This window comes from Lathamus discolor, chromosome 5 (assembly GCF_037157495.1).
Source record: "Lathamus discolor isolate bLatDis1 chromosome 5, bLatDis1.hap1, whole genome shotgun sequence".
NCBI classification, from domain to species: domain Eukaryota; kingdom Metazoa; phylum Chordata; class Aves; order Psittaciformes; family Psittacidae; genus Lathamus; species Lathamus discolor.
Window position 1 is genome coordinate 111,727,628 of NC_088888.1, and position 26,238 is coordinate 111,753,865.

General features: G+C 45.0%; 1 protein-coding gene across 3 annotated transcripts in view; it reads left to right on the plus strand.

Annotated features, from left to right (window-relative positions):
• Positions 1–26,238, plus strand: part of ASXL2 (ASXL transcriptional regulator 2) — a 114,903-nt gene that overhangs the window by 46,451 nt on the left and 42,214 nt on the right. For 2 of the 3 annotated variants that reach the window (XM_065682014.1, XM_065682015.1), the window contains exons 3-4: positions 5,535–5,643; positions 8,171–8,321. In XM_065682014.1, coding sequence (XP_065538086.1) covers positions 5,535–5,643; positions 8,171–8,321 — 260 coding nt within the window. Of the gene's footprint in view, positions 1–5,534; positions 5,644–8,170; positions 8,322–12,848; positions 13,009–26,238 lie in introns of those variants that run through there. The other variant, XM_065682016.1, reaches the window with a different exon arrangement.

The window sequence follows — 26,238 nt, forward strand, 5'->3', positions numbered from 1 at the left end:
CATGTCTGAATCAATTATTTTCTGTATTGGGAATTTATCCTTTTTTATCAGGAAAATCCTTTTATTGTCAGGAAAGTGGCCTGATGAAACAGAATTATGTTACCAATATACACTAATGAAATATCTGAATAGATCTGATAAGGGCTTGTATTACTTGGCAGTTGGATAATGTTACAGTATCTTGATAGTGCAAGTAATTTTTTTTTTTTTTCAGTGTATAAATTAGATTTGGGATAGAAACATTCCAGGTAGACCGGCCATGGGGATGAGCCCCTACAGTGCTGGCATAAGCTGGTGTCCTGCCATAGCTAGTTCTTGGAGGATACCCCAGTAGTTCAGTAAAATTGTAAGCATGCTCTTTCTAGATGAAGCATCTGAACTCAGCTGGGTGCCTTGAAACTGAGCTTAGAGTTGTGCCCACTGTTGTGTTCAACAGCGTGCATCCCATCCCAGGTAAGAACTTCATGCACTGAGTTAGGAGAAAATGTCATTTTGATTCAGAAGCCTTCCGTTGTTTCCAGACCTAAATGGAACTCCCAAACCCCACACCTTAAGTGTGGTATCAGATGAAGTCCTGGAGGGATTGTAGGTGCTGTGCGACTTGCATTGAAATTGCTCAGGTAGGAAATGGCTGCTCTTTTAATGCATTTGCACCAATATGCCAGTATCTGGACCAATGTTTTGACCTTGCATTTAACTGTAAGTGGGATTCCTTTGCTGCCTCCTGCTGCTCATAGCAGTTAATATTGGGCGAAAACTGGGCAGTCAGGGAGAGCAGGGGAACATGGAAATTTAGCTCAGTGGTATTTGGCTCATTTTGGAAGATTCCCAATTAACTAATTAAATGGAAACAGCTGTATGTGGAGAGGGTCAAAGCAACTGCTGGACCCTGAGCATTAGCTGTGGGAAGGTGATGGAGGGGAGCTGGTGGAAGGGATAATGTTTGCTCAGTTGTCTCTGGGAGAACTTGATGTACATGATGTACATGAATATATCCTTCTTGTCTTCTCCTGCCCTAGCTGTGCATATGCCACCCACCCATGCTGCAGTAAGCTGTCAAGATTGTTGACTGCAGAGAACTGGTAGAACAGGAGACTCCAAAGCAGCTGTGTAATTCTTGCCTCTCAAAACTGAGAAGGTTTGTGCATCTGCCACTCAAACTTCTCATCTTCAAGCCAAGAACCACAGCTTAAGCTTATTTAGAGCCCAGGGTGGTTGATGACCATGAGCACAAAGCTGGAGAATATCTCAGTTCAGACAGGAGCTTTAGAAACCAAGTTAGGGGTTTGAGCTCTAACAGATCTGACCCAGCTTCCTCTAAGGGGACACCAAGAGGCACAGCAGTCACAAACTAGTCATGTTGCTATCCTGCTGTGCTCCACATAATATTTTGTGAAAGATTAATCCTGTTTGAGACTTCCACAAAGACTGGTATGTTAGCAGTAACCTGAATAGAAGTTGGTGGTCAGCAGTGTTGGAGACTGGCAGTGGCTCTGCATGCGGAGCAGCACAGGTTTAGGTGGGATGGAAGGGACTGACATGAAACAGTGGGTAATGATGAATATGGAATAGGCAGGAACTCATCTTTCACTGCATCTGCTTCTCGAAGTGCTGTTTTTCAGGCAGAATGATGGGAACCGCTAGCGTGGCTGATGAGTACATGATGTGTGTTCCTGTCAAATGGAGGAGATGGCCTTCATCAATTAAAAAAAAAGGCAATAAAATAAGTGGCATAATAACATCTGGTGCCCAGGGTTATTTTTAGGCAGCTATTGCTTTTTAAAGTAACAAAAGGTAGGCTGGGTGCAAAACAGTTGGAAAAAGTGATGAGTGAACATTCAGGGATTCTGAGCAGAGGGGCAGCAGAGAACAAACGAGGGGTGAAACCTTCCCATCCAAAGGAGAGAAAGTTTCATATCCAAGAATAAATGTAACCACAGTCTTGCTGCATGTTTGTTAGCAAACTGCCAGAGCTGTGGGCAACAGCACCTTTTATCAAAGAAACACACCCAAAATTATGCTTTCCCGTGGGATGCAGACAGGTTTGACACAACCCTGCTGTTTGGGGCTTCATCCCAATTCTGGCATGAGCACCTGGGTTCACTTTCAGATTTTTTTTTTGGGGGGGTGTTGCTTCACCCCTTATACCCCCTACTTTGAGGTTTATGTTATATTGAGACCTGCATCAGTTAAGTTGGAAGCTGCTGGTTAGGCAGCTCCTGTAACCCTGCAGCCACAACCACTCTCCTGCTCTTCTGCAGCTGCAGTGGGGGACTGCTCAAAGTGTGACTTGCCACCCTGTGCCCAGAGTGGTGCCTTATGGTACTAGTCATGAGAATGAGATGGTTTGTATAGAAAGGGCTCAAGCGCTCACAAGTACTCGATCAGAGAGGCAGAAAGGGTCTAATATGACATGAAGACCCATGCACCTTATATTCAAATCAAACCCACTTTTTTTGGAAGTTTGGTGGGATTTGTTGACTGGTTTTAACCTTTAAAATGTTTTACAGTAAGCTGTACGAAAGGCTGGGATAATGTTGCATTTGTATCAGCTTTCCAGAAGAGCCTGTAGAGGAAGGCACATAACTAGAGATGGGTAACCATGAGAAAACAATACAGGAAGAAGAGTGGATGTCATGGTTTAAACCGAGCCACACAGCTCGTCCACTCACTCCCCCCCCCTTTTCTCCCTCTTTCTTTACTTCCCCTCCCCCACATCCCCGCTCCCAGAGGGATGGGGAGGAGAATCAGAGCATGTAACTCCCACGGGTTGAGATAAGAACAGCCCAGTAACGAAGGTATAACACAAATCACTACTGCTACCACCAATGATAATAATGATAAGAGAAAATAACAAGGGAAGAGAATACGATAGCACTGCCAAATGAGTTCGAACCCCCCGAAGAGAGCCCGTGCCCTCCCGGGTAACTCCCAGTTATCTCCCTGGGCATGATGTGCTGTGGTATGGAATACCTCTTTGGCTAGCTTGGGTCAGGTGTCCTGTCCCTGCTTCCTCCCGCCTCCCCTCGTCCCTGGCAGAGCATGAGACTCACAAAGTCCTTAGTCAGGGTAAACATTACTTAGCAACAATTAAAAACAATCGGTGTTATCAGCTCTGTTCCTAAGCTGGAAGTCAAAACACAGCGCTGCACCAGCTACTAAGAAGGAGAAAAAACTGACTGCTACTGCTGAACCCAGGACAGTGGATTAGCTGTTAAACAATGGAGTCAGTTCAGTAGGAGCAGTGCAGGGGCCAGTGAGTAAAGATTGTGCCTGCCAATGCTTCATTGCTTGGTGAGCTTCCAAAGCATAGCTCTGCCTAGATTTTTGTGAAATGCTTGGCTTGACATTGGTTTTCTTCTTTGATACAGTTTTTAAGAAGGATGAGCTCTATGAGCTAAAGGTCAGGTACATGGGCAGAGCTTTCCTCACTGCCCCTGAGCTTCCTAAACATGAGTATGCTTTGGTGTGTTCAGTGCTCTTCAGCATACTAGGAGTGATCTGGAAGAAAAGTATGCAGGGACTCCTGATAATTTTCTAGATACAGCGTGAGGGTGGTGAGGCCCTGGCACAGGTTGCCCTGAGAAGCTGTGGCTGTCCTGTCACTGTCAAAGCCAGTTTGAACGGTGCTTTGAGCAACCTGGTCTTAGTGAAGGTGTCCCTGCCTGTGGCAGAGGGGTTGGAACTGGGTGAGATTTAAGGTCCCTTCCAACCCAAACCATTCTGTGATTTGATGATTCTGGGAGAGATGATGCTGAACAGTGATGGGAGAAGGATGGGTACTTTATACTGCCACACAGCTGTGCCTGTATGAAATACACTTGTGTGCGTAGTGCTCATGTGCAGACACCAAATCCAGGAGGAGAGATGAGGAGATGGGTGTACCCTGGGGAGCAGTGTCTTTGGAAAGAACCTTGTGTTGCTGTAGGAAATCATACTGAATTGTAACTTTCAGAGACCCTGTGGAGAAGAGGATTAACCTTGTGGAGTTAGCTCATAGCTTTGGTGAAGCTGGTGAGAGAGAAGTTGCTTCCAGTTGCATTGTTTGTGTTAACAGCAGTTGCCTCACTACTGGGGAAGGTGCATGGAAAAGCCATGAGGCAGCAGGGATTGATGAGCCAAGACCTGGTTTCAGTGGAGTTAGTCAAGGAAGAGGTGGTCTGTGGCATGTAGATGAATTTAGGAGAAACCTATATTGAGTGATAGGAATTCTGGCTGAAATGTCAATCTAAGTATGCAGTGTCTGAAGATGAGCATGAAATCTTGGCAGGAATTAAACTGAGGTGCTTGCATTACTGATGTCCCTGTTGTACCACTGTTTGCTGTCTCTCCAAAAGACATTTGTTAGCCAGGAGAGTCACTGGGTCAGTGTAAGGGTACCCAAATGAAACCATTGACATGTAAGAGAACCAAAATAAAATGGGTGGATTGTCCCTGGTGTGCCTGAGACTTATCTGCTTCCTCCCAGTTAACTGGTACATGCTGGGGTGGAGAAGACCACAGACCTGGGTCAGGACATTGGTTTCTGCTTGTGCTAGGCATCAATAACTCAGCAGAGTTGTTTTGTAGCTCCTGGGCAGAACTTGGAGCATGCGTGCCCTGCCCACATGGTTGAGGGCTGTGATCCTCCTCACCTTTATTTCCTTTTCCTCACAGGGATTATTTCACCCCTCTCAATGCGAGTGGTTTGAATGTTCATAGCACAGCTTACTTCAGACAAACAGCTGTACTTCTGGCCCAGGGATTTCAGTCAATCTGTCACGAACTTAGGTTTTTAGTCAGTTTGGTGGTTCTGGTCCAGCCTTTGTGACAGGGTGTTGGAAGGTGAAAACTCAGTTTCTGTGCAGGTATTGTGCTTGATATCTTTTGCAAGCAGACACCTATATAGTAGAGGTTATGATGCCCGAGTTTGCAGGGGGAACAAGTCACCTGCATCGTTGTGTCCTGATTTTGCTTCTGTCTGCAGCAGAATGGGTTAAACAAACAAACAAAGAAACCCCCACCGGCATCAGTGAAAAAGTGGATCTTCTGTTTCCATCTCCTGGCTGGGATTGAAGATCTCCGCTTTTTTCAGCGGGAATTGCACAATTGGCTTCCATTCTTTATCCCACAACCTTAATTTCAGTATGACACAGGGTTTGGGGTTGTTTTTCGAAAACAACACAACTTTAAACATGTCTGCAGTCAGTCACTAGCTCACAACAAACCAGTTTCAGATCAGCAGCGTTGATTATCTAGAGCTTTAAAAATGTGGGACCATTCTGATGTTTGTCAAGGAAGTATTGGAGAGCCTGAACTCGGGGGCTTTTTTGTTTGTTTTTTTCCCTCGACTGGAGCGTGGGTATGTGGAGTGGTTTCATTGTTGCTTATTACAACAGCTTCAGCTTGTATTCTGCTTGGGAGTAGAAGTTGCATCTGTACTCTTTATGCCTCTGCATGTGTGATGGTCAGGTGAGGGGTTGCAGTTGTCTCCCAGCAGAAGTTTAACACCAACCAGATATATTCAAACATTAATCTCTTGGTTTTGTTTTCAGTGGGACTTCTCCTCTTGCCTGCCTGAATGCCATGTTACACACAAACTCCCGAGGGGAAGAGGGCATTTTCTATAAGGTCCCAGGGCGCATGGGAGTGTACACTTTGAAGGTAAGTGGCTTGGGGAGGAGCATCATTTGAATGCGCAGCTCACTGTTATCCATTTAAAAATGTTGGATTAGGGGAATCCTGAAGAAGGGACTGTTTCTCATTGGCATGAATTGTAGCATGAATTTTTCCTCTGAAAGCAAACACTAAGGCTTCCTGCTTGCTAGTGAGCACCTGGGTGCTGGATATACAACTGGAGGTGCTAGTTTTTATTCATGGTTGCTGATATTACTATCTCAGAAATGAAAGAGTAATTAAAACTTTAATGGAATTTTAGCCCTAGAAGGGTAACTTCATTTCTACTGATCTCAGCCTGCAGCTAGAAATGAACAATTACCTTTCCTCAGTCTACTAATAGTAGTCAGAGAGCTTCTGTTGAGAGAAAGTGTGTATTCCTTGAGTTGTCCAATTGGCATCTTTAAAAATAACATTTATTTGAAACCTTTTACCCCAGTTAAACTGCTAGAAGGAAGCCTCCTCTCACTGTTCCTGACTCTCTAGATTTGACTCTGAAGACTGTGCCATCAGAGCACGTAGGGTTCCCTTCCCTACATGTAGACCTGTTTCATGCAGGTGTCTTCACTGGAACTGCTCTCCTCATTTCTTTCCATGCTCAATAGAGATAACATGAGATTCATCTGATCCTAAAATATTCAAAACATACGAGAAACTGGGTTTTACAAGTACCAGTTAGATTACCAATGGAATCAACTAAGAATTGCCCCGAAAAGAGAACTTCCGGGAATCATCTGGTCTAACCTGCCTGTTTAATACAGAGTCAGCTACAGCAGGTAGCTCAGACCATGTCCATCTGGTTTTGAATTCCTTCAAGGATGAAAATCTTCAGCTTCACTGTTCCAGTATTTCATCATTTTTGCAGTAGAGATTTTCCTTATGTGGAAGTGGAATTTATGTGTATCAGTGTGTGCCTGTTGCCTCTCTCTTTCTTGATTATCTGAACCTGTAGTTCACTGTGCTAATAGAAGAAATCTGGAGTCAGTTACATTGTTAACACTTGTATTGTCTTGAGTACTCATCAGCCTTACATATGGAAATTACTCAGCTCTAATTTCAGAGAAAGAAGAAGAAAACAACTGTCCCTAGTTAAAGGGAGGGAGAAGTGTTTTGATTTGCTTGTTCCAGTGGGTATTAACAGAAGGATTTTGCCCACCCGATGCACACAGACCTGTCTTCCTGTCCAGCTGTTATGGCCACTGTCCTGTTTGCTTATACAGTACATATTTAAAGCTTCAGTTACTTTATTAACAGGAATTCAGGATGACAGTACAGTTTTTGCTTTGCCGTGTGACTTACTGAGGTGGTGGGATGGAAGCAGAGCAGAGGGGGATGCAGGTGGCCATGTTGGGTGGGAATGGACTGGTGCCTCTGGCTGCTGTCCTCCCTGGCTTGGCTCAGCACCACTGCAAGGTGTCCAGAGCTGTTTTAGGTGTTTGGAGAGTGGCAGCATTAATGACCACAACTGAAGACCTCAATAGCAGCAAACAGTCTGTTGTTGCTAATTAGCACTGATTTCCAATGTAGGTTAAAATCTCAGTCTGGCAGAGTAATAATAAGGTGGCTCTGGGGAGACCTTGGAGCAGCAGTGCTGAGGGGGCTGACAAGCTGGAGAGGGGCTTTTGTTAAGGGCCTGTAGAGATAGGACAACGGGGAATGGCTTTAAACTAACAGAGGGGAGATTGAGATGAGATTTTAGGAAGAAGTTGTTCCCTGTGAGGGTGGTGAGGCGCTGGCACAGGTTGTGCAGAGAAGCTGTGGCTGCCCCATCCCTGGCCAGGTTGGATGGTGCTTGAAGCGACCTGGTCTAGTGAAATGTGCCCCTGCTCCTTTGCAGGAGGATTGAACTAGAGCTTCAAAGTCCCTTCCTCATGCAAACCGTGCTCTGGTTCTATGGCTCTATGAATCACTAGAGGGCAGTCTGGGTTTAGGTGTGGGCAGGGTGAATGCTGCTGGTTCTCTCTGGGGGCCATTACCAGCCTAAAACCCTGCAGGTGAACCCACCGTCTGTGCCAGTCCAAATGTCTTTACTACGCAGAAACACCAGCCAGGCCCAGTTTTGAAAGGACCTGTGTCAGCAGGGCAGGGGCTGCTGTGGACCTGCCTGCAGAAACCTTACTGGTGACCATAATGGCGACTATGAGGTACTGAGCTGTCCAGCTGTTTTTCTGTCCTAAGTTCAAAAATTGTCTGGATTTCTCATGAAGTGGGATCATATTGGAATTAGGGATTGGGGATGGAGAATGAGTTAAGGAAGAGTGTACCTGGGAAAGAGGTGATGTGGGTAGTGTAAAAGGTATGCCAGCTTGGGCTGGATTAAGTGTTCCGTATGGGCTCACAGACGACAGTGTGCATGTTTGGGGGCAGTGGCTGAGCTGTTCTGACATTGCTCTGAGGTGTAAAAAAATCCATAATCAGTGCTGGGTAAATAAAGAAAACTGCTACTTCTAAGAATTTTGTTAAGTGGGAGAGTTTATGGTGAGTGGGTAACTATATCTGTTTCTTCCATTTGCAGAAGGATGTTCCAGATGGGTTGAAGGAGCTCTCAGATGGCTCAGAGGAGAGCAGTGATGCCCAATCTGACTCTCAGAGCTCCGAGAACAGCAGCAGCAGCAGTGATGGGTGCAGTAACAAAGATGGCAAGAAAAGCAGATGGAAACGGAAAGGTAATTTTTCTTTTCAGGAGTGATGATTTTTAACATGGTCCATGCCTGTGAAGGACTTGGAGGTTTTTATCCATCTCATCTGTTGCTTTATAAAGATGGGCTGTTACGAGTTAACAGCCTAAAATCTGCTGTTACCATTGGTGTTCCTGAATTGATTTACTGTTGTGCGCACCAAAAGGGAGAAGGTATCTGGAAATAAAATGTTTAAGGCCTTGATACAAGTCACAGACCACTGTGCTGCACACCCAGGAACAGGGAATATGTTTTTTCCCAGCTTTTCTCTGCCATCCACCTGCTTTCCCAAGAAAGTTCTACCTCTTACTTCTGGCCTCTTCTGTTGCTTGGGTGGAACACTGACCAGGAATGAGTGCAGAATCTCTGAGGTTAAAGCATGTGGACTGTTGTGTCCTGTAAGGTTTGGGATGGAGCTGCTGTGCTGTTTTCTTCTATCTTTTTTGGACTCCTTTCCCTCATAAACCCAGCAATATTTAGGTATTCAGTACTGTTCATCATGAAATCGTTTACACCTTAGCTGATAAACTGTTGATTTTTCCTCCACTGCTTTATCTTAGTGATTGCTGAAGTTGACGATTCAGTGATGACTCTAGGATATCTAGGTTCTGGATTTTCTACAGAAGTAAAGTACCAAGCAGAGGAAATAATGGATTTCACTCTCCGTGTTGAATCCTGATGCCTTTACCACCCTGAGAAGGCAATGGATCTTGTCAGATACTGCCACATCATGCTGTTGTGCTGCTTCAGGAACAGTGGAAACCAGCAGCTCTCAGCCAATGAGTTGTTATACTATTTACTCCCTGTATTAGTAATAAACTGAGTTCCTACCTTCCCCACTTCTAGTTTCAGCACCTACTCATTTGACCAGTGAGTTCTTTCATCCGTCAGAATTCTGCTCTGGTATCTGCTTGTTTGCTTAGATGCTCTGAGTTGAATTAATAAAAAAAGCCATGATAAAATGTGAGGAAGCCCTCCCTTTGGGCAGAGGTAGCAGACTCCACCTCTGGGTCTTCCTGGAGAGCTGTTCGTGCAGCTCCTGGTGCTGTATCTTTACCCTTCAATCCAATCTTTTCTCCTCAGTCACATACAGAATTTCTTGGCTGAAATAAAACACGATTTAAAACTTATTTCCCATGCAACAGGATACCTGCATGGAAGTGCATGAGAGGTTTTCTGAAGTGGTTAAAGACTTGCAGTAACAGGTAGAGTCTGCCAAAACCCTTCTACTGGTGCGAAGGTGTGCAGTGGGTATTCACTGAATGAGAATGTACTCTCATTGTATGGGTGCATGAGGCTCATGTGGCTCAGACCCCACCTAGAGCTCTCTTCATGGCCTCTTCTGGACTTGCTCCAACAGTTCCACATCCTCCTTATTTTTGGGGCCCCAGAGCTGGATGCGGGACTGCAGGGAGGGGTCTCACTAGAACAGAGTAGAGTTTGATTTGTTCTTCCTTTTGGTCATCATGTTGCCTTGTATCTTCTGAGTTACACCTGCTGGTTTGTGCCCCTTCAGGAGGTGTGTGAGATCCTCTTGCCATTCTTTGCAATCTGGTTTAATCTCAAATTATGCAGAATAACTTCTTATCATATGCCTGCCCTCTGTGTCTCTGTGCAGATCGCGTAGGTTGCTTGGCGTGGGTTGTAGCACCCTGCCTTGGGCACCCTGCTGGTCCCTCACCAAGGGGCAGCCTCACTGGTTCTGTCTCCTGTTACATTAATGGGTTATTATCTGCAGGATGTCAAGATCTGTAAGACTTAAAGCAGACTCCTTTACTCTTAAACCAGATCAGTTTACTTCTAAATCTTGAGTCATCTTTGATCTGTGATAAGCTCTTCCTCTAGAAATCTGTTCTGGTTTATATAAATGATGTCTTTGCCAATGGCATGTGTTTTACCCTTAGAACTTTCTTTGTTTTCTTTATTAAAAAAACCCACAAACCAAACAACAACAACAACAAAACCCAAACCCAAAACAAAAAACCAAACCTAAAGCTGCTTCAGCTAAAAATCAGCAGCTTCATGAAAGAATATAATTTTTTTTTCTCACCTAAATTACATGAAAGAACTTTCAAAGGCATAAATAAGTGCCCTGGTACTTTGCTTTTTAAAAGGTTTTGATATGGGAGGGTTGTTTTTTAAGCAATTTGTGTAACTGAAGTACAGGCAAGTACATTGTACTTACAACTCCAATGAGAGAAGAGCAACCTTTAGTTTTTATGGAGTATTACAGGATGATGACAATACTCTGTCCTACTGAAACCTGTGCGCACGGATTTTGATACGACCTTCACCTGTGTCACACGAGATATTTGAATGCTGCTTTGGAGGGGGGAGGGCAGGAACATGGGCATATGTTTCTTTGCATACACTTTCCTAAAATACAGCCTTTTGCGTCTCTGAACCTGGGGGTGGCAGTTTTTGCACTGTACACATGCAGAGCCTGCTTTTGGACTTGGGATATTACCTGAATTTCACTAAGAAAGGTCAGGTCCTGCTGGTTCCAGACACTCCTCCTGCTGTGGATTAGAGCCTGTCTGGGCTGGGGTGAGCCCACTCCAGGAAGCGGGAGCCCCCAAAGCCATGGAAGTGACCTTGATTTGAGGAACACTGCTTATCTGTCATTATAAGCTCCCTCTTACAGCAAAACAAGAGTACAGACTTGTGCAGTGTGCCATGTATTATCCCTTTACCCTGTGTGGTGCTGGTTGATGCTGCTGTGTCAGTGATCCACTGCAGAAAGGGAACGACCACACCGGGGCTTCCCCTAAGGGCTTTTTGCTGTGTTGGCAGATTCTTGAGGTTTTGCTTTGCAGTGCATGTTTCCTTTCTCTGCTATTCTCCCTTTCCTCTGTCTCATCCTGTTCTGCTGGCTGTGGTAGTGAGGATTAAGGGCAGCATTTTCACATAATTTTGTCTGCCACTGTCCCTAGGTGCCACCTCTGCCACCCTGTTCTCTGGGAGGCTCCCAAGCATATCAGAGAGCCCTGGGGCCTCCTGCAGTGCTTCTTGCTGATGAGCATATGTTTGGGATCAGTAGCAGTTTGTTTATTTTTCTTTAAAGCTAGGTACTTTAGACTTGCTGCCACTCACATGCCTGTTAAGCTCCAGTACTTTGAAGCATTCCAGGGATAGGGCATTCACAGATTCTCTGTGCCAGGACCTCACCAGCTTCCTAAGATCTTCCTAAGAACTTCTTAAGATCTCATCTCAGTCTTCTCTCTGTCAGTTTAAAGCCAGCCCCCTTGTCCTGTCCCTACTGGCTTTTGTCAAAAGCCCCTTTCCAACTTTCTTTCATTCAGTTGTGAATGCTCCATCCCTGGCAGTGTTCAAAGCCAGGTTGGGCAGAGCCTTGGGTGAGATGGTTTAGTGTGAGGTGTCCCTGCCCATGGCAGGGGGGTTGGAACTCGATGATCTTAAGGTCCTTTCCAACCCTAACTATTCTATGATTCTTGTAAACCCCTTTAGGCACTGGAAGCTTCTCTAAGGTCTCCCCAGAGCCTTCTCCAGGCTGAACAAGCCCAGCTTTCTCAGCCTGTCTCCATAGCGGAGGTGCTCCAGCCCTTGCAGCATTTTCATTGCTCCAACAGCTTCACACCCTTGTTATGCTGGGGCCCCAGACCTGGATGCAGGACTGAAGTGGGGGTCTCACCAGAGTGGAGCATAGAGGGAGAATCCCCTCCCTCTACCTGCTGGCCTTGTTGAACTCAGTGAGTTTCACCTTGCAAGCCTGTTGAAGTCCCTAAAAGTAGAATAGTTTCTACTTCAAAATGAGTTTTATTTCTTGTTGGTACATTTGTTTGCTCTTGAAAATAACCAGAAAATCATTAAATTCCAATTAGAGAGATTCCTTCAGTGTTGGTCTGTGTAGCATCAACTCTGGAATGTGCACTCCTACACGGCTGCTTCCTGGACTGTTTGTGCAACAAAAACCACAGAAAATCATCCTTCCTTGTTTAAAAAAAAATAAAAATAAAATCAGTATCTAGTCACTTAAAGAATATCCCAGTTTCAGCCCAAATTGCCTTGTGGCATTGCTTGACTCGAGCCATGTTTTTACCAATGTGATGTTTGAGTTTGGTCTGTCAGCACTTACACGAGCCCATTGTAAGTCAACTGATCCTGGGAGTCTCGGTAGAAAGCGGTGTTAGTGCAGGGCACAGTTGCTGGTTTTGCAGGGGTTTGGGATGATAGTTTTATTGTGAGAGTACGGAATTGTGATAAAGATCAACCAAGTGAATGCAAACTGGGGTAGACAGCGAACAGATGAGCTGCATGCGTATTATTTTGCTTCAAGGCTTTGACTTGAGCTCTTTGAGTCTGCAGTTTAGCTTAACGTGACATTATTTTTGCTCATATACATATAAAACAGGAAGTACATTCAGATAACATCAACAGCCACTTCCTTATATGTACAAAAATAAGTGCTCTGACAGCAGCAAAACTGACACTTTGATTTTAGAAAGGATGGAAACCTTTGTGCATTTGTAGACCCACATGGGCTACACGGTACCAGTCAGCAGCACAGGGGGAGAGGTTTAAAAAGAAGCACCTCGCGTTTTCACCTGCATCTCTGCGCCTGAGCTGGAGGCAGAGGAAACCAGTAGCAGGATTGACTGTAGAGCTGAAGCAGCAGCGATGTTCATGGAGCAGCTTTGTGCAGTTCCCCTTGCAGGTAAGTTGCAGTTATTTCAGCAGTGGCTGCAGCAGATGCTCACTTTTGAGATCAAACTGGGTTTTTTTCTGGCTGGGGTCCCTCTGTGCTGACCAGAGCCAAGGCGGATGCCTTTTCTTCAGCCTTGAAGTGAAATGGGTGTTGTCTTTTGAGTTTGATGATAAAACAAAGCTTTTTTTTTTTTGGATACAGCACTTGTAAAAGATACCAGCAAGCCTCCTTGGGCTCTGTGTTGTTTTAAATCATTCTCAGACTTCAAATCTAAATGCCTCATTACAGTTGCTTTTATCACCAATATGTTTTGCAGGACAACTTGAAAGTGGTTTGTTGTAATACATTCTGTGAATGTGAAGAGATAGTCTGTGTATACCTCATTTGTACACCAAGGGCTGTACCTGAGCTTGGGTTTACTAATATAGTCTGTCCTTATGGTGTCTGGAAACAAACATTTATAACTTAGTTGTATTTGTGTGATCAGCTGCAAAGCTTCGGTTGACTGGAGTGGAACCACAGCTGGAGTGCCTACACCTGGCTTTGCAGGCGGGTACAAATAATTAAAAGGCATTTGGCTCCTGTGTATAGCTGCCTGGACTTTCATGGCTTCTGGTAATGAAAATGGCTGTCAAAATGGGATTTTCCTTGGATTTCTTACATGTCTGTGGTGTGCCCTTTTTAATCAGAGTCCTCATGAAAGAGCAGGATCTTGTTTACCTTTTGTAACTGCTACTGTCTGGTCTCCTCTAGCAAAACACAACCAAAGTTTGCTGCATTAAGAAGGGGAAAGAAAAAAACAGGTGCTAAAATGAACTTTAAGGGAAAAGGGGGAAACAAACTAGTTAAGATTATCAATAATCCTTCTCATTAGCCAGCAATCAGCTTGACTTGCATTTTTACACAGCAGATGCATACGAGGGGGTCCCCTGGGGCTTCCAGGGAGTCAGAATTTTGTTTGACAAGATTAGTGTTCAAAGTGCAAAGTAACTATGTTTGGCAAAATGTCATTTCCTGAAAACAAATTATAAGATTTTAGTAAGGTTAAAATAGGGTGTCACCCTAAATTCTTCTTAAATAGGGTAGCGAAGAAAAATAGGTAGAGTAATTGAATTTCTGCGTTGTGTTCACTGCCAATAGCCCTTACTTGAGAAAACAGGAATAAGAAATAAAAAACTATATATATAATTAACTGTAATCTATAGCTGAAAGTTTGTGCTCTGTCTTTTAGTACAAAGGAACACCTCGGGTATCTGGAGGCAGAGAAGTACCAGTTTGCAGAGGCATGACCTCATTTTACTTTTTGAGCTCTGCTGTGGCGGTGGCTCTCAGCTTCGTTAACTAACACCCGGGGCCTGATCCCATGTGACCCTAACAGCTGCCAAAAGTGATTTAAAAAAAGAATTCTGTTTGGGTTATGTCATTTTGTTTCTTCCTGTGAAAGATTGGGTAGAAATATCAGCTTTTCTAAATACAGCCGATTCCTGCTTCTGCTCGTGACTCATGAGGAAGCTGTTCCCCAAGTTATGCGATTTACCAAGGAATCTGCAAACATGAAGCAAAAAATAGTCTTTTTTCCTTTATGTAGGTTAGTGTATCCTCTTTAGGCTAGTATATCACAATATCCAGATTTTGAGTTAGGTGTAGTTTCTCATACTTCTCATACTGTACAGCCTTCAAGGTTTCACTCTCTACTGGTCAGAAATCACAGAATCATATGGGTTGGAAGGGACCTCAAAGTTCATCCAGTTCCAACCCCCTGCCATGGGCAGGAACACCTTCCACTAGACCAGGTTCCTCCAAGCCCCGTCCAACCTGGCCTTGAACACTGCCAGGGATGGGGCAGCCACAGCTTCTCTTTGCCAGGGCCTCAACACCCTCACAGGGAAGAACTTTCTTAGATCTCACCTAAATCTCTGCTCTGTCAGTTTAAAGCCATTCACCCTTGTCCTGTCCCTACAGGCCCTTGTCGAAAGCCCCTCTCCAGCTTTCTTCTTGCCCCTCTTTAGGCACCTGGAAGCTGCTCTAAGGTCTCCCCAGAGCCTTCTCCAGGTTGAAGCTGTGTTTCCATTAGACTTCACAGCAGTTTAAGTTGTTTGAGCACCAGTCATTCAGCTGCAGTCATAGGCACTTAACGTGCGGCCCTGTGTTTGGTGGACGTTTTAGACATGTAGAAAAACGGATTATAGACTTTAGAATCTACAGTAGAAGATTTTTTGCATGAATTCCCACGCATGAATTTTCCTCAGCCTCTAAAACCCCGAAGGCTTAATGAAGAAACAATAGGTTGGTTTTCTGCAGGACATCTTCAGTCTCTGCTTTACAAGTGAACTGTTGCCGTGCTTTCTCAGCACTTTAACAAACCCTCAGCTCACAGTCTTGGCCTGATTAAGCTGTGCTCTCTGCCTCTACTTGCTCTCTGCAGAGCTCGTCCCAGCTCCCTGTCCTCTAAGGAGAAGAGCCAGACAGAAGCTGTAGGCAGTTATGTTATCAGGAGTCGATTGTTGCTGAACTGGAGAAGTCTTAGGCATCACTCCTGCCCTGTGTCTCTAACTGGTGTGGGGAGGATGGCTGTTTTGGGGTGGTTATTCTTATAATCCGTGTAGGTGGTTTGGGTTGGCAGCATTGGCCCTGGTGGGAGCTTGGCCAATGTATGTGGTATGTATGTGGTAGCAGGGAAGGGTACATGGTCTTCAGCAGTGTCCCTGCACCCTCAGGCATGTCCACTGATGATGCATAATGGATGGTGGATGGAAAGATTCAGCCAAAGAGTTTGAGAGCAAAGAGGAATCGAAAGCTGCTGCCTCGTGGCTGCAGCTGCATAGGGCCAGTGGAGGAGCAGTAAAACCACTTCTGTCTCTGTCCTGAGCTTTGTTGTCCTAATGCATTTTGATTATGCTCAGCAGGTTTCTCTGGTGCTTTTCTGAGCTAGAGGCTTAGGAAAACCTGGTGCATGTGCATTTGTTGAGTTGCCAAGTATCAATGTTGTTCCTTGTAATTCAGATCAGACCTTCCAGTGACACTGCAATACAATTAGAAGTAACTCTTGCTTCTGATCCTGTCAGCAGGCTCTGTGGTGAGGGATGCGGCAGGAAAACATCCAAGGGTTTCTTTCTGCTCAGTAGATTTCCAGCTGATAGGAGATTGAACACCAACAGTCTTTGAGGGGACAATCCAGCCTCAGAAGCCCCAGAGTGATGGAAATGTTCTTATTCAAAGCAGTGAAGTCTCCTCTCCATGACAGTCTGTCAGGATATACAGGAGTTGGTTGTACAGGCTTTCAAGTGGAGCAGGGAAGGTTTTGCCATTTGGTACCTGACAGGACAAGCTCATATCCCACCTTCTGTCACCAGCAGTACATGGGTACCTGAAGCAAAGTACGTGCAGCCCTGTCTGAGGGAGCAAGGGCTGCTTTGGGATTGAACTTTCTTATCTGGGACTTGTTTTCACCCCTTTAGTTGCTTCAGTTTCTCTGAGTTGCCCTGGAGATTTTTGCAGTTTGTTCTGTCACTCCATGTCAAACAAGTTCTTAGTGGCTTTGACTTTCAACCTCACATACAGTATCATGTTTGATTTTCACCCGCAAAACCATATGCTGTGTGCATTTTATCTCACAAGAAAGGCTGTCTGTGACCTCCCACTCCTCTAGGTTCTATGTTGTAGGAGAAAAGGGGATGCAAACTTGAAAATACTTTGTTCAGTTTTGGTCCCCACTATGTAAAAAAGATGTGGATGGGCTAGAGAGGGTCGAGGGTCATCTTGTTCCATGCTTAATGGCCATTCCACCTTTGTTGGACTTTTCTAGCTCCCCTGGATATATTAAGAGCCAGTATAAAAAGAGTACAGGGTCTTCAAGAAATAGGTGCATGTATTTTTTGTTTCTGTTCTGTATTTCCTCCCTGGTAATTCCTGTTGTTCTGCTTGCTTTGACCACTGTTGACCTGAGGCTTTTGAACTAGGGCTTATTGTAACACTAAGATAACATTCCTCCGTGGTCATTTTCCCCTCTCCTACAAGTTGCCTATCAGCCCATGGGTTTTCCCTCGAGTAACTTGGTGTCATCAGTAAATTTTGCCACTTCACTATTTACTTATTTTTTCCACACAGCTTGTGAATATAATACTTGGATATCTTGACATCCTCCTGATGGTGTTTGCTGTCAGATATGTTTTTGCTCTACACAGGTAATAGTTGGCTGCTGGACAGGTCCTGTGAGGAGCCACCAGGACATACAGGATGCAGTAGTTTGGTCTGGAAGCATTTGGCCAGGCAGGTTGACTGTGGCATCTTCCCTCTTTTACTATTTCAGAAACCATTAAAAAAGCAAACTTTGCAGAGACGAGTGCTAAGGAGATGTGTCACTGTGCAATTCAGAAATGCTGGAGGGAAACCAGGCTACGTGTTATTGATCGGATGACCCCATTCCAGGAAGTGTTCAAGGCCAGGTTGGACAGGTCTTGGAGCAACCTGGTCTAGTGGAAGATGTCTCTGCCTGTGGCAGAGGGATGGATGGAACTAGATGAGCTTTAAGGTCCATTCCAGCCCAAGCTATTCTACAATTCTTTGATCAGGTCAGCTTTTCAAGGAGATGAACCATCTCATGTGGTAGAATTGCTTGAGCCTGTCAAAATCATGTTGATGGAACAATCTCATTGTTTTCTGTTTGGGGCAAAACCTGCTGCCCTTTTTGAGCTCTGTTTGTTACATGGACCCAGGTGTATTTTATGCAGCTGAAAGCATTTGTATTTCAGTGAGGTGTTATAGCAGGGAAGTGTGCTGCCACATGCACATCAAGTTTTGGTGGCAGCATCAGCTCCATGCAAATGGGGTATCTCTAGTGGGATTTGACCACATTAGGGTGTTTGTCATTCATGTTTTGAATTTGGTTGAATATCCTGTCCAAACATTATTTAAAGTAGGAACACTATATATAGTCCATACATATATATATATGTATGTATACATATACAGACACATTATTGAAATATAGGGATGTGAGGAGTCTTTGTTTGTTTATGGGTATTGCATAGTGTTTGCCCCGAGTGACCAAAACCATTATGTGTTGCCAATAGAAGAGAAAGGGTTTTTTGCCCTACCAAAATCTAGTTTTTAAGAAATATGTAACATGTTCTAAAAGTCCTGGCTATGTAGCACTGCCCTGTGCTTACCACAGAGGAACTGGCATTTCTCCTGCCCTCCTGCACTTTGCTTTTCAAATAAGTATTGGCCACATAACTGCCTCTTTGCATTTTTAGCATCAGAAGTAGCAAAGTTTGAACTTGCAGTTACTATTGCCATCTTCAACTGTGAAGGACTCATAGTGATGTATAACACATTATTTATTTTAGTTGCTTTCTTTGCTTCTCCTCTAAGAGAAGAATGTTCCTATTCATGTTTCTGATGAGTGATGGAATTACCTGTGAGTTACTGATGGTCTAACGAATGTCTCTTTAATGATCTGTGGTTTTCACTTGGGCTTTTTGGCGATGTTCTTCTTTCCAGTCAGAGTTTTCATCACTGTGGGAAATGAAATAAATCATTTAAAGTGAAGTACTAATGAAGTATTGATATTAGTGCTTCAGGCTGTCTCTGGCATTTTGGACTACAACATGGTGACACTCCCTGTGCCCTCAGCACTTTGCCACCTTCTAGTCCACTAGTCCACTTTTCCCTGCAAAACATGGCCCACGGGAATATCCTGACTTTTGTAAATGTTAAAGCTTTTACTGGTGACCACATTAAGGCTGCGAGAACTGATGTTTTTAAGACTTCGCAGTTTATTTCCATATATTACATCCAGATGCATGAGATCTGGGGTATCCGGCGTAAAAAGGATGTGGAGCTGATGGAGTGAGTCCAAAGAAGGCCAAGAAGATTCTTCGAGGGCTGGAGCACCTTTGCTCTGGAGATGGGCTGAGAGAGCTGGACTTCTTCAATTTGGAGAAGGCTGAGAAAGGAGACCTGTGAGTTGCTTCCAGTGCCTAAAAGGGCCAACAAGAAAGCTGGAGAGGGGCTTTAGACAAGGCCCTGCAGGGACAGGACAAAGGGGAATGGCATTAAACTGACAGAGGGGAGACAGAGATGAGATCTGAGGCAGAAGTTCGTCCCTGTGAGGGTGGTGAGGCCTTGGCACAGGTTGCCCAGAGAAGCTGTGGCTGCCCCATCCCTGGCAGTGTCCAAGGCCAGGTTGAATGGGGCTTTGAGCAGTCTGGTCTAGTGGAAGGTGTCCCTGCCCCTGGTAGAGGGTTCGAACTGGGTGAGCTTTAAAGTCCCTTCCAGTCCAGACCATTCTGTGATATGAGTCTGTGATTTACTGTACTGGTTACCACATTGATTCAGAAACAGCTGATAGCTCTGAATAAAAGCGCCTCAGTAAGTGTGGAGTAAACAGCCATGTGCGATGAGGATTCTTTCCCTGCATTTGTTCTGCCTTCTGGTAGTTCTGTGGCAGTTGAGGGGTGCAGGGAAACTTCCCCATTCCTGCTGTGAGCAGCATGTTCTCCTCAATGGTGTTGGGAGGCAATGGAAGTGGGAGTGCCTATAGCAAAGGCTGCCCAGCAATCTTGCAGACCTTTTTCACTTGCCAAACTTTAATTTTGGAGCTTGGTTGTCTGTCTTTCTGGGTAAGGGGGAGTGTCTTTTAACATCAGCAGGATCTCTTCAGCTTCTTCGGAATAAAGTGTAGGGAAACGGATTTTTTTGTCCGCTTTAAAGCCTTATTTTAGCAGTGTAAGACACTGCTGTGGCAGTGCCTCAGCCCAGGACTGGAAATTTGACTGCGTAGTTTCTTGATGAAAGGAAAAAAAAGAAAACATCAAGTTTGTTTCCCTGACATCGTGCCTGCACTTTGGAGCAGCTCTCGGTTCACAGCCATGGACAAGGGCACAGGTCAAAGAAGCAACAGGCACAGGGAGTGCAGTCCAGGGGTCATCAGGGAGGCAAGTTTCTAAGTGCTGTTTGTTTTTCACCAGAACTGTAAGTACCTCAGTTTGGCTTTTCCTTTGTTTTCAGTTACAAATCATGGAATCCATTGTCAGACTGCAGGACGAGCGGTTTTTGGCCGGCCCCTCCACAGCAGCCGCTGGGTGCCTGTGCTGCAGCTGCCGATAGGCCCGATGCACACTCCGGTTGCAGCTGAAAGGATTAAATGTTTCTCAGCTATTTTTAATGTGCATTTGCAAATTAATGAAAATTAGTTTGGGGTGTGAGTTGGAAGTGCTGCTGACAATGGGTTTCGTATGTGGACCTTGCTGATCCTGAGCGATAACTCCCGTATGGACAGAATCGGGAAGAGCTAATCACAAACAACTGTGTGGGGAAGGGCTGTAATGGCACTGTTCTGATATTTTTTTGACAGTGTTCGTTAGAAACTGCTCTCTCAAGAGCAGTGAATTTTCCTGCTCTCCAATACTGAACTTTTAGTTGGACATGTCTCAGCCTCAGTTTAGTATGGCTCACAGATTAGAGGCTGCAGTGCTGGATGGTGTACACAGGTTTCCTGTCCTGGGGAGATGTAGGCATGTCACTAAAGTGACAGTAGGTAAAAGCAGAGGAGGGAATACAGGGAAACAGTTCATCTGTACTGACTGTGCTTTGACCCCTAATTTAGGACTCCAAGCTTATATTTCAGCTGAGCGTCTTAGAGATGGTATAAAATGCAACCATTGGCATTATATTGTCTTTATCAGTTTCTCTGCATTAAAATTATTTGGAGAACTCTTAAATTCTCTAAGTCAACTGTTTCCATGTCAGCTGTGTGGTTTCACCAGTGAAGAAAAATGCTACTTCATGGGGTGAAAATCAGGAAGCTCAGTATAGTGAGTAATTCGTGGCTCTTCTCCAAAAAACTGAATATTTGTGCAAGTGCCATCTCAGTAGTAAATGCATTGGCATCACTGCTGCTACAGTCCAGGCCTCACTGCTTATCACTGTCATGAAGCGCACAATAACCAAATTATCCCCTCGCAGGCACTTGTGCTGTCCTAAGATTTGTGTTCATGCTTGTGTATTCGGCAACAAACCCTCATTAGAGGATTAGTTTGTGAGAGACCTTGCAGGCACACACAAGGTGGTAGCTGGGAGTGCAATGTGCAAATTGTGGCAGGGTCCAGGTCATGCTGCTGCATGGCTGGGTTGCATGAGATACGAGTTTCTTAAACATCTTATTTTCTTTTATTAAAATGTATATTAGCAGAGACAAGCTGCAGTAATAATAATGATCAAAAGACCCAGGAGCTAACGAGTTAGTTGTAAGCAGCTTTCCAGACTTGAGGAGAGCAGCCATGCTGCCCCAATGTGGTCACAACAGGGTAATAGGGGATGCAGGAGCTCAGATGGGAGTTAATCACAGAATCACAGAATCCCAAGGGTTGGAAGGGACCTCAAAAGATCATCTAGTCCAACCCCCCTGCAAGAGCAGGGTAACCTACAGTACATCACACAGGAACTTGTCCAGGCGGGCCTTGAATATCTCCAGTGTAGGAGACTCCACAACCCCCCTGGGCGACCTGTTCCAGTGCTCTGTCACTCTTACAGTAAAGAAGTTCTTCCTGATGTTAACGTGGAACTTCCTATGCTCCAGTTTACACCCATTGCCCCTTGTCCTATCACTGGATATCACTGAAAAAAGCCTAGCTCCATCATCCTGACACCTACCCTTTACATATTTGTAAACATTGATGAGGTCACCCCTCAGTCTCCTCTTCTCCAAGCTAAAGAGACCCAGCTCCCTCAGCCTCTCCTCATAAGGGAGATGTTCCACTCCCTTAATCATCTTTGTGGCTCTGTGCTGGACTCCTTCAAGCAATTCCCTGTCCTTCTTGAACAGAGGGGCCCAGAACTGGACGCAATATTCCAGATGCGGCCTCACCAAGGCTGAGTAGAGGGGGAGGAGAACCTCTGTTGACCTAATAACCACTCCCTTTCTAATGCACCCTAAGATGCCATTTGCCTTCTTGGCCACAAGAGCACATTGCTGGCTCATGGTCATCCTCCTATCCACCAGGACCCCCAGGTCCCTTTCCCCTTCGCTACTTTCCAGCAGGTCAACCCCCAACCTGTACTGGTACATGGGGTTGTTCTTCCCCAGATGCAAGACTCTACACTTGCCCTTGTTAAATTTCATCAAGTTTCTCCCCGCCCAACTCTCCAGCCTGTCCAGGTCTCGCTGAATGGCAGCACAGTCCTCTGGTGTGTCAGCCACTCCTCCCAGTTTTGTGTCATCAGCAAACTTGCTGAGGGTGCACTCAGTTCCCTCATCCAGGTCATTGATTTCAAAGAACCACGACTACATCTTCCCCTCCTTGAACACCTACACTGGCTTCCTATATGTTTCATGTTTGGCCACCTCTAATCTGCTCTGTGTTCGAGTCAGCAACCTAGAAACATGTTCTGTTACCCTAAAACAGTGCATCTGAAGGATACAGTCCCACTTACACTGGCTTCTAAGTGTCCACCGTGCAGAGATGCTGAGGGTCAGTTGAGCTGCTTCAAAGACTCTTTCTACCCAGGACTCCAGTCTGCAGCCTCTCTTTACTGGACTTAGGTGGCCACAGAGACCCTGAAGTGAGCCAGCATGCCTCAGTAGCCCTGCGGAAACAGTGATTTCAAATTTGAAGGGACCTGGTGCATGTGGAGACAGTCTGAGGTAAGAGATGGGAGCTGCTCTCAGGTTGTGTGTGTAAGACCTCCCTCCGATGACAGCAAGCCAGTCAACCGGTTCATTTGCTTGTGTAACCTTCTGTGCTCCAGAAGTATTGTTGTGGCTCAGGAGGTACTCGCATGTCTTCAGTATGCTGTGGTATTAGTAGGTAGTCACGAATAATACTCAAAAAAAAAGGATACTTTACTGAAGGATTCTGTAAAGAAGCATAAGAAGAATCTTCACTGTAACTTACCGGGATTTTACACAAGTATATGCTGCCCACAAGGGGGTTGCTTTACAGGGAGCAAAGCTGTATGCAACTTCAGTTGCACGTGTGTTACTTCCTCAGAGCAAATATTTCCATGCAGAATGAGTTGCATCAAGATTGGGTTCTCTTAAAAATAAATTGTAAATAAAAATACAAAATACAAAACAATAAAAATACAATGCAGCAAATACAATTGTTAATAAAAATACAATGATACCGGTCACGCCAGCCAGCATGGACAGTGAGATTGAGTGCGCCCTCAGCAAGTTTGCTGATGACACCAAGCTGTGTGGTTCAGCTGATATGCTGGAGGGAAGGGATGCCATCCAGAGGGAACTTGACATGCTTGTGAGGTGGGTTGATGCCATTTTTAAGAAGTTTAACCATGACAAGTGCAAGGTCCTACACCTGGGTCGGAGCAATCCCAGGCACAGCTACAGGTTGGGCACAGAAGAGATTCAGAGCAGCCCTGCAGAGAAGGACTTGGGGGTGCTGGTCCATGAGAAAATGAACATGAGCCGGCTTCAGTGTGCGCTTGCAGCTCAGAAAGCCAACCACATCCTGGGCTGCATCAAAAGGAGCGTGACCAGCAGGTCAAAGGAGGTGATCCTGCCCTTCTACTCTGCTCTTGTGAGACCTCACCTGGAGTACTGTGTGCAGTTCTGGTGTCTTCAACATAAAAAGGACATGGAACTGCTGGAACAAGTCCAGAGGAGGGCCACGAGGATGATCAGCGGACTGGTGCACCTCCCGTATGAAGACAGGCTGAGGAAGTTGGGGCTGTTCAGCCTGGAGAAGAGAAGGCTGCGTGGGGACCTCATAGCAGCCTTCAAGTATCTGAAGGGAGGCTATATGGATGCTGGGGAGGGACTCTTTGTCAGGGACTGTAGTGACAGGACAAGGGGTAACGGGTTAAAACTTAAACAGGGGAAATTTAGATTGGACATAAAGAGGAAGTTATTTCCTGTTAGGGTGGCGAGGCACTGGAATCTGTTGCCCCAGGAGGTTGCGAATGCTCCATCTCTGGTAGTGTTCAAGGCCAGGTTGGATGAAGCCTTGTGTGGGATGGTTTAGTGTGAGGTGTCCCTGCCCATGGCAGGGGGGTTGGAACTAGATGATCTTAAGGTCCTTTCCAACCCTAACTATTCTATGATTCTATAACTATCCTCAGCCAGAATCTCAGGGTATTCCTCCCAGAACTGGTCCCCAGTAATGTCACAGTGCATGGAAACAACTTTAGTCCTAGTCCGAGTCACTTGAACTTCCTTTTCTTCTGCTTCCTTTGGCAGTTTGATTTTCTTAGTCATGACTTCATTAACCTTTTGCCATAGTAAGACAGTTCCTTTTCTGTGCATCAGAGGTTCATTGTTGTAGTTGATGTGGAATTCAGAAAAGAGTATTTCATTCTTATTTTCAGCGAGTGTTGGGTATTTATCATCAGTGGGAATGAATGATTGGGGATGAATGATCGCTTCTGTCAACTGTGTGGGTTGCCATAGTGTATATCATTGATAACTCGGGTTTGCCACTCACCCATACAGCCTTGACTTTTTCCTGAAGGCACACATCTGCTGTGATGTTTGTTTTTTAGCAAAAAGCCCAAACCAACTCAACAGCTCACTGATGTTGGCTAATTTGATGTCAGCTGAGGTCGTTACCACTTACTGCAGTAATTTTTTTCATGAGTATATGTAAAATATTGTATTTCTCTTCTTCCTTTCAGTACAACAGCTGAAAAAATGTTTGGATCAGTAAATAGCTCTAAATTCAGAACGTAGTGGTGATAATGATTTGACTTTTTAAATATCTAGGGAGCCGTGCCTTCGTGATTGCTGTGTGTCCTCCAGAAAACTTGAAAATGCTTGAGCCTAGGAAGTAATAGGGATGCAATTTACTGAGCCTTTTTTTTTTATTGTTTCTTTTAGTTTCTTTTGTTTTATAATTACATCCTTAGCAGGCTGGGTTGGTTCCTTCTGCACGTATTCTGTCTGCAGCAAGATCTTCCGGTCTGTGGCTGGTGTTCTAGAGGTGCTGCATGCTGTGAATAACAACCATAGTCACGTGCTCTCCCCATGCCTGGGCTGATACCAGAACTAAATTTGTGTCATTTAAGTAAGCCTGGGGTTTGTTAACTGGGAGGAGATCTCTTCAGTCAGTAAGGCTTTATGACAGAGATGTTGTCTGAGAGGTTCGTAATGCTGATGGATGTTTCTGTGCCCGGGCTGGAGAGTGCTGTGACCAGTCTGAAGGGCTGTGCTTGGTCCTGCATCCCAAAGAGCTTCTCGGTGACCTGTCACTCTGATGAAGATCCATCATAGACACATGGAATACATTTTGGTGGCAGTGTCTTGAGTATTTCATGTTGAGTCTTGGCAGCTTCAGTTGTCAGATCTTTCTCTAAGTGATCCAGCACTACCCTCTTCATGGTGTTAAACTACTTAGGCAGAGGTCTTTGGTGCCAATTTTATTTCTTCACTAGAGCAGAGAGCTGTAGAGCTGTGTCTTTCCTGTTCTCATTCATATTCTTCCATGACATGTTTGTCAGGGTTTGTGATGTCCTTTCTAGAGCAGAGAAGTTGCCCAGTGTATCCAAGAAAGCACATATTAATAAAGTTAAAAGAAAGCTTTAAACTGGGGCAGGAGACAGTATGTGGAGACAAATGAGTGATCAGGCCCAGACTTGTTGTGTATGTTAGTTGTTGAGTACTTCAGAGCTGCCAGTGCAAGACACACTCCAGTCCCTCCATACAAAGCAAGCAATTGATCTCTTGTATGTTTATAAACCCTTAATCTGATAAGAGGAATATGGGATCCCTGTCCAAGCAGTCCAAGTTCCAGCTTTACCCAGGGTGAGTGTGGGAGGGGGAGTCCTGGAAAGTCGCAATTGGACATTATTTATTCCTCCATTTTAGCAGGAACAGTCAAATGGCTGTCTCACTTGTAAGTATGATGATGCTCTGATGTGAATTCCAGGTTGAGTTCCTGCTCTCATTCTGGTAAATGGCTTACCTGTAGAAAAGAAGGGCACTGGATTAACCGGAGACATTTCTGGGCTTCTCAAAACATATTTTAATGGCTTTCACTGGAGGCTTTTCATGTAAGACATCTGGATCCCATTAGCTGTGTAAAATTGGGTTATTTTAAGCTTATGCTGCACATAGGTGGGGGGGAGTATTGTATTTTTAGTTCAGCTTGACTGTACTTTCTTCCCAAATGAGTGAAGTGCAGCCTTTACTTTCTGAATGTGTCGATCTGAGGGCAGACAATCCCATCCCATGGAAATGCATACAACCCCTTGAGCAGGAGCTCTGGATCGGCTATTTTAATT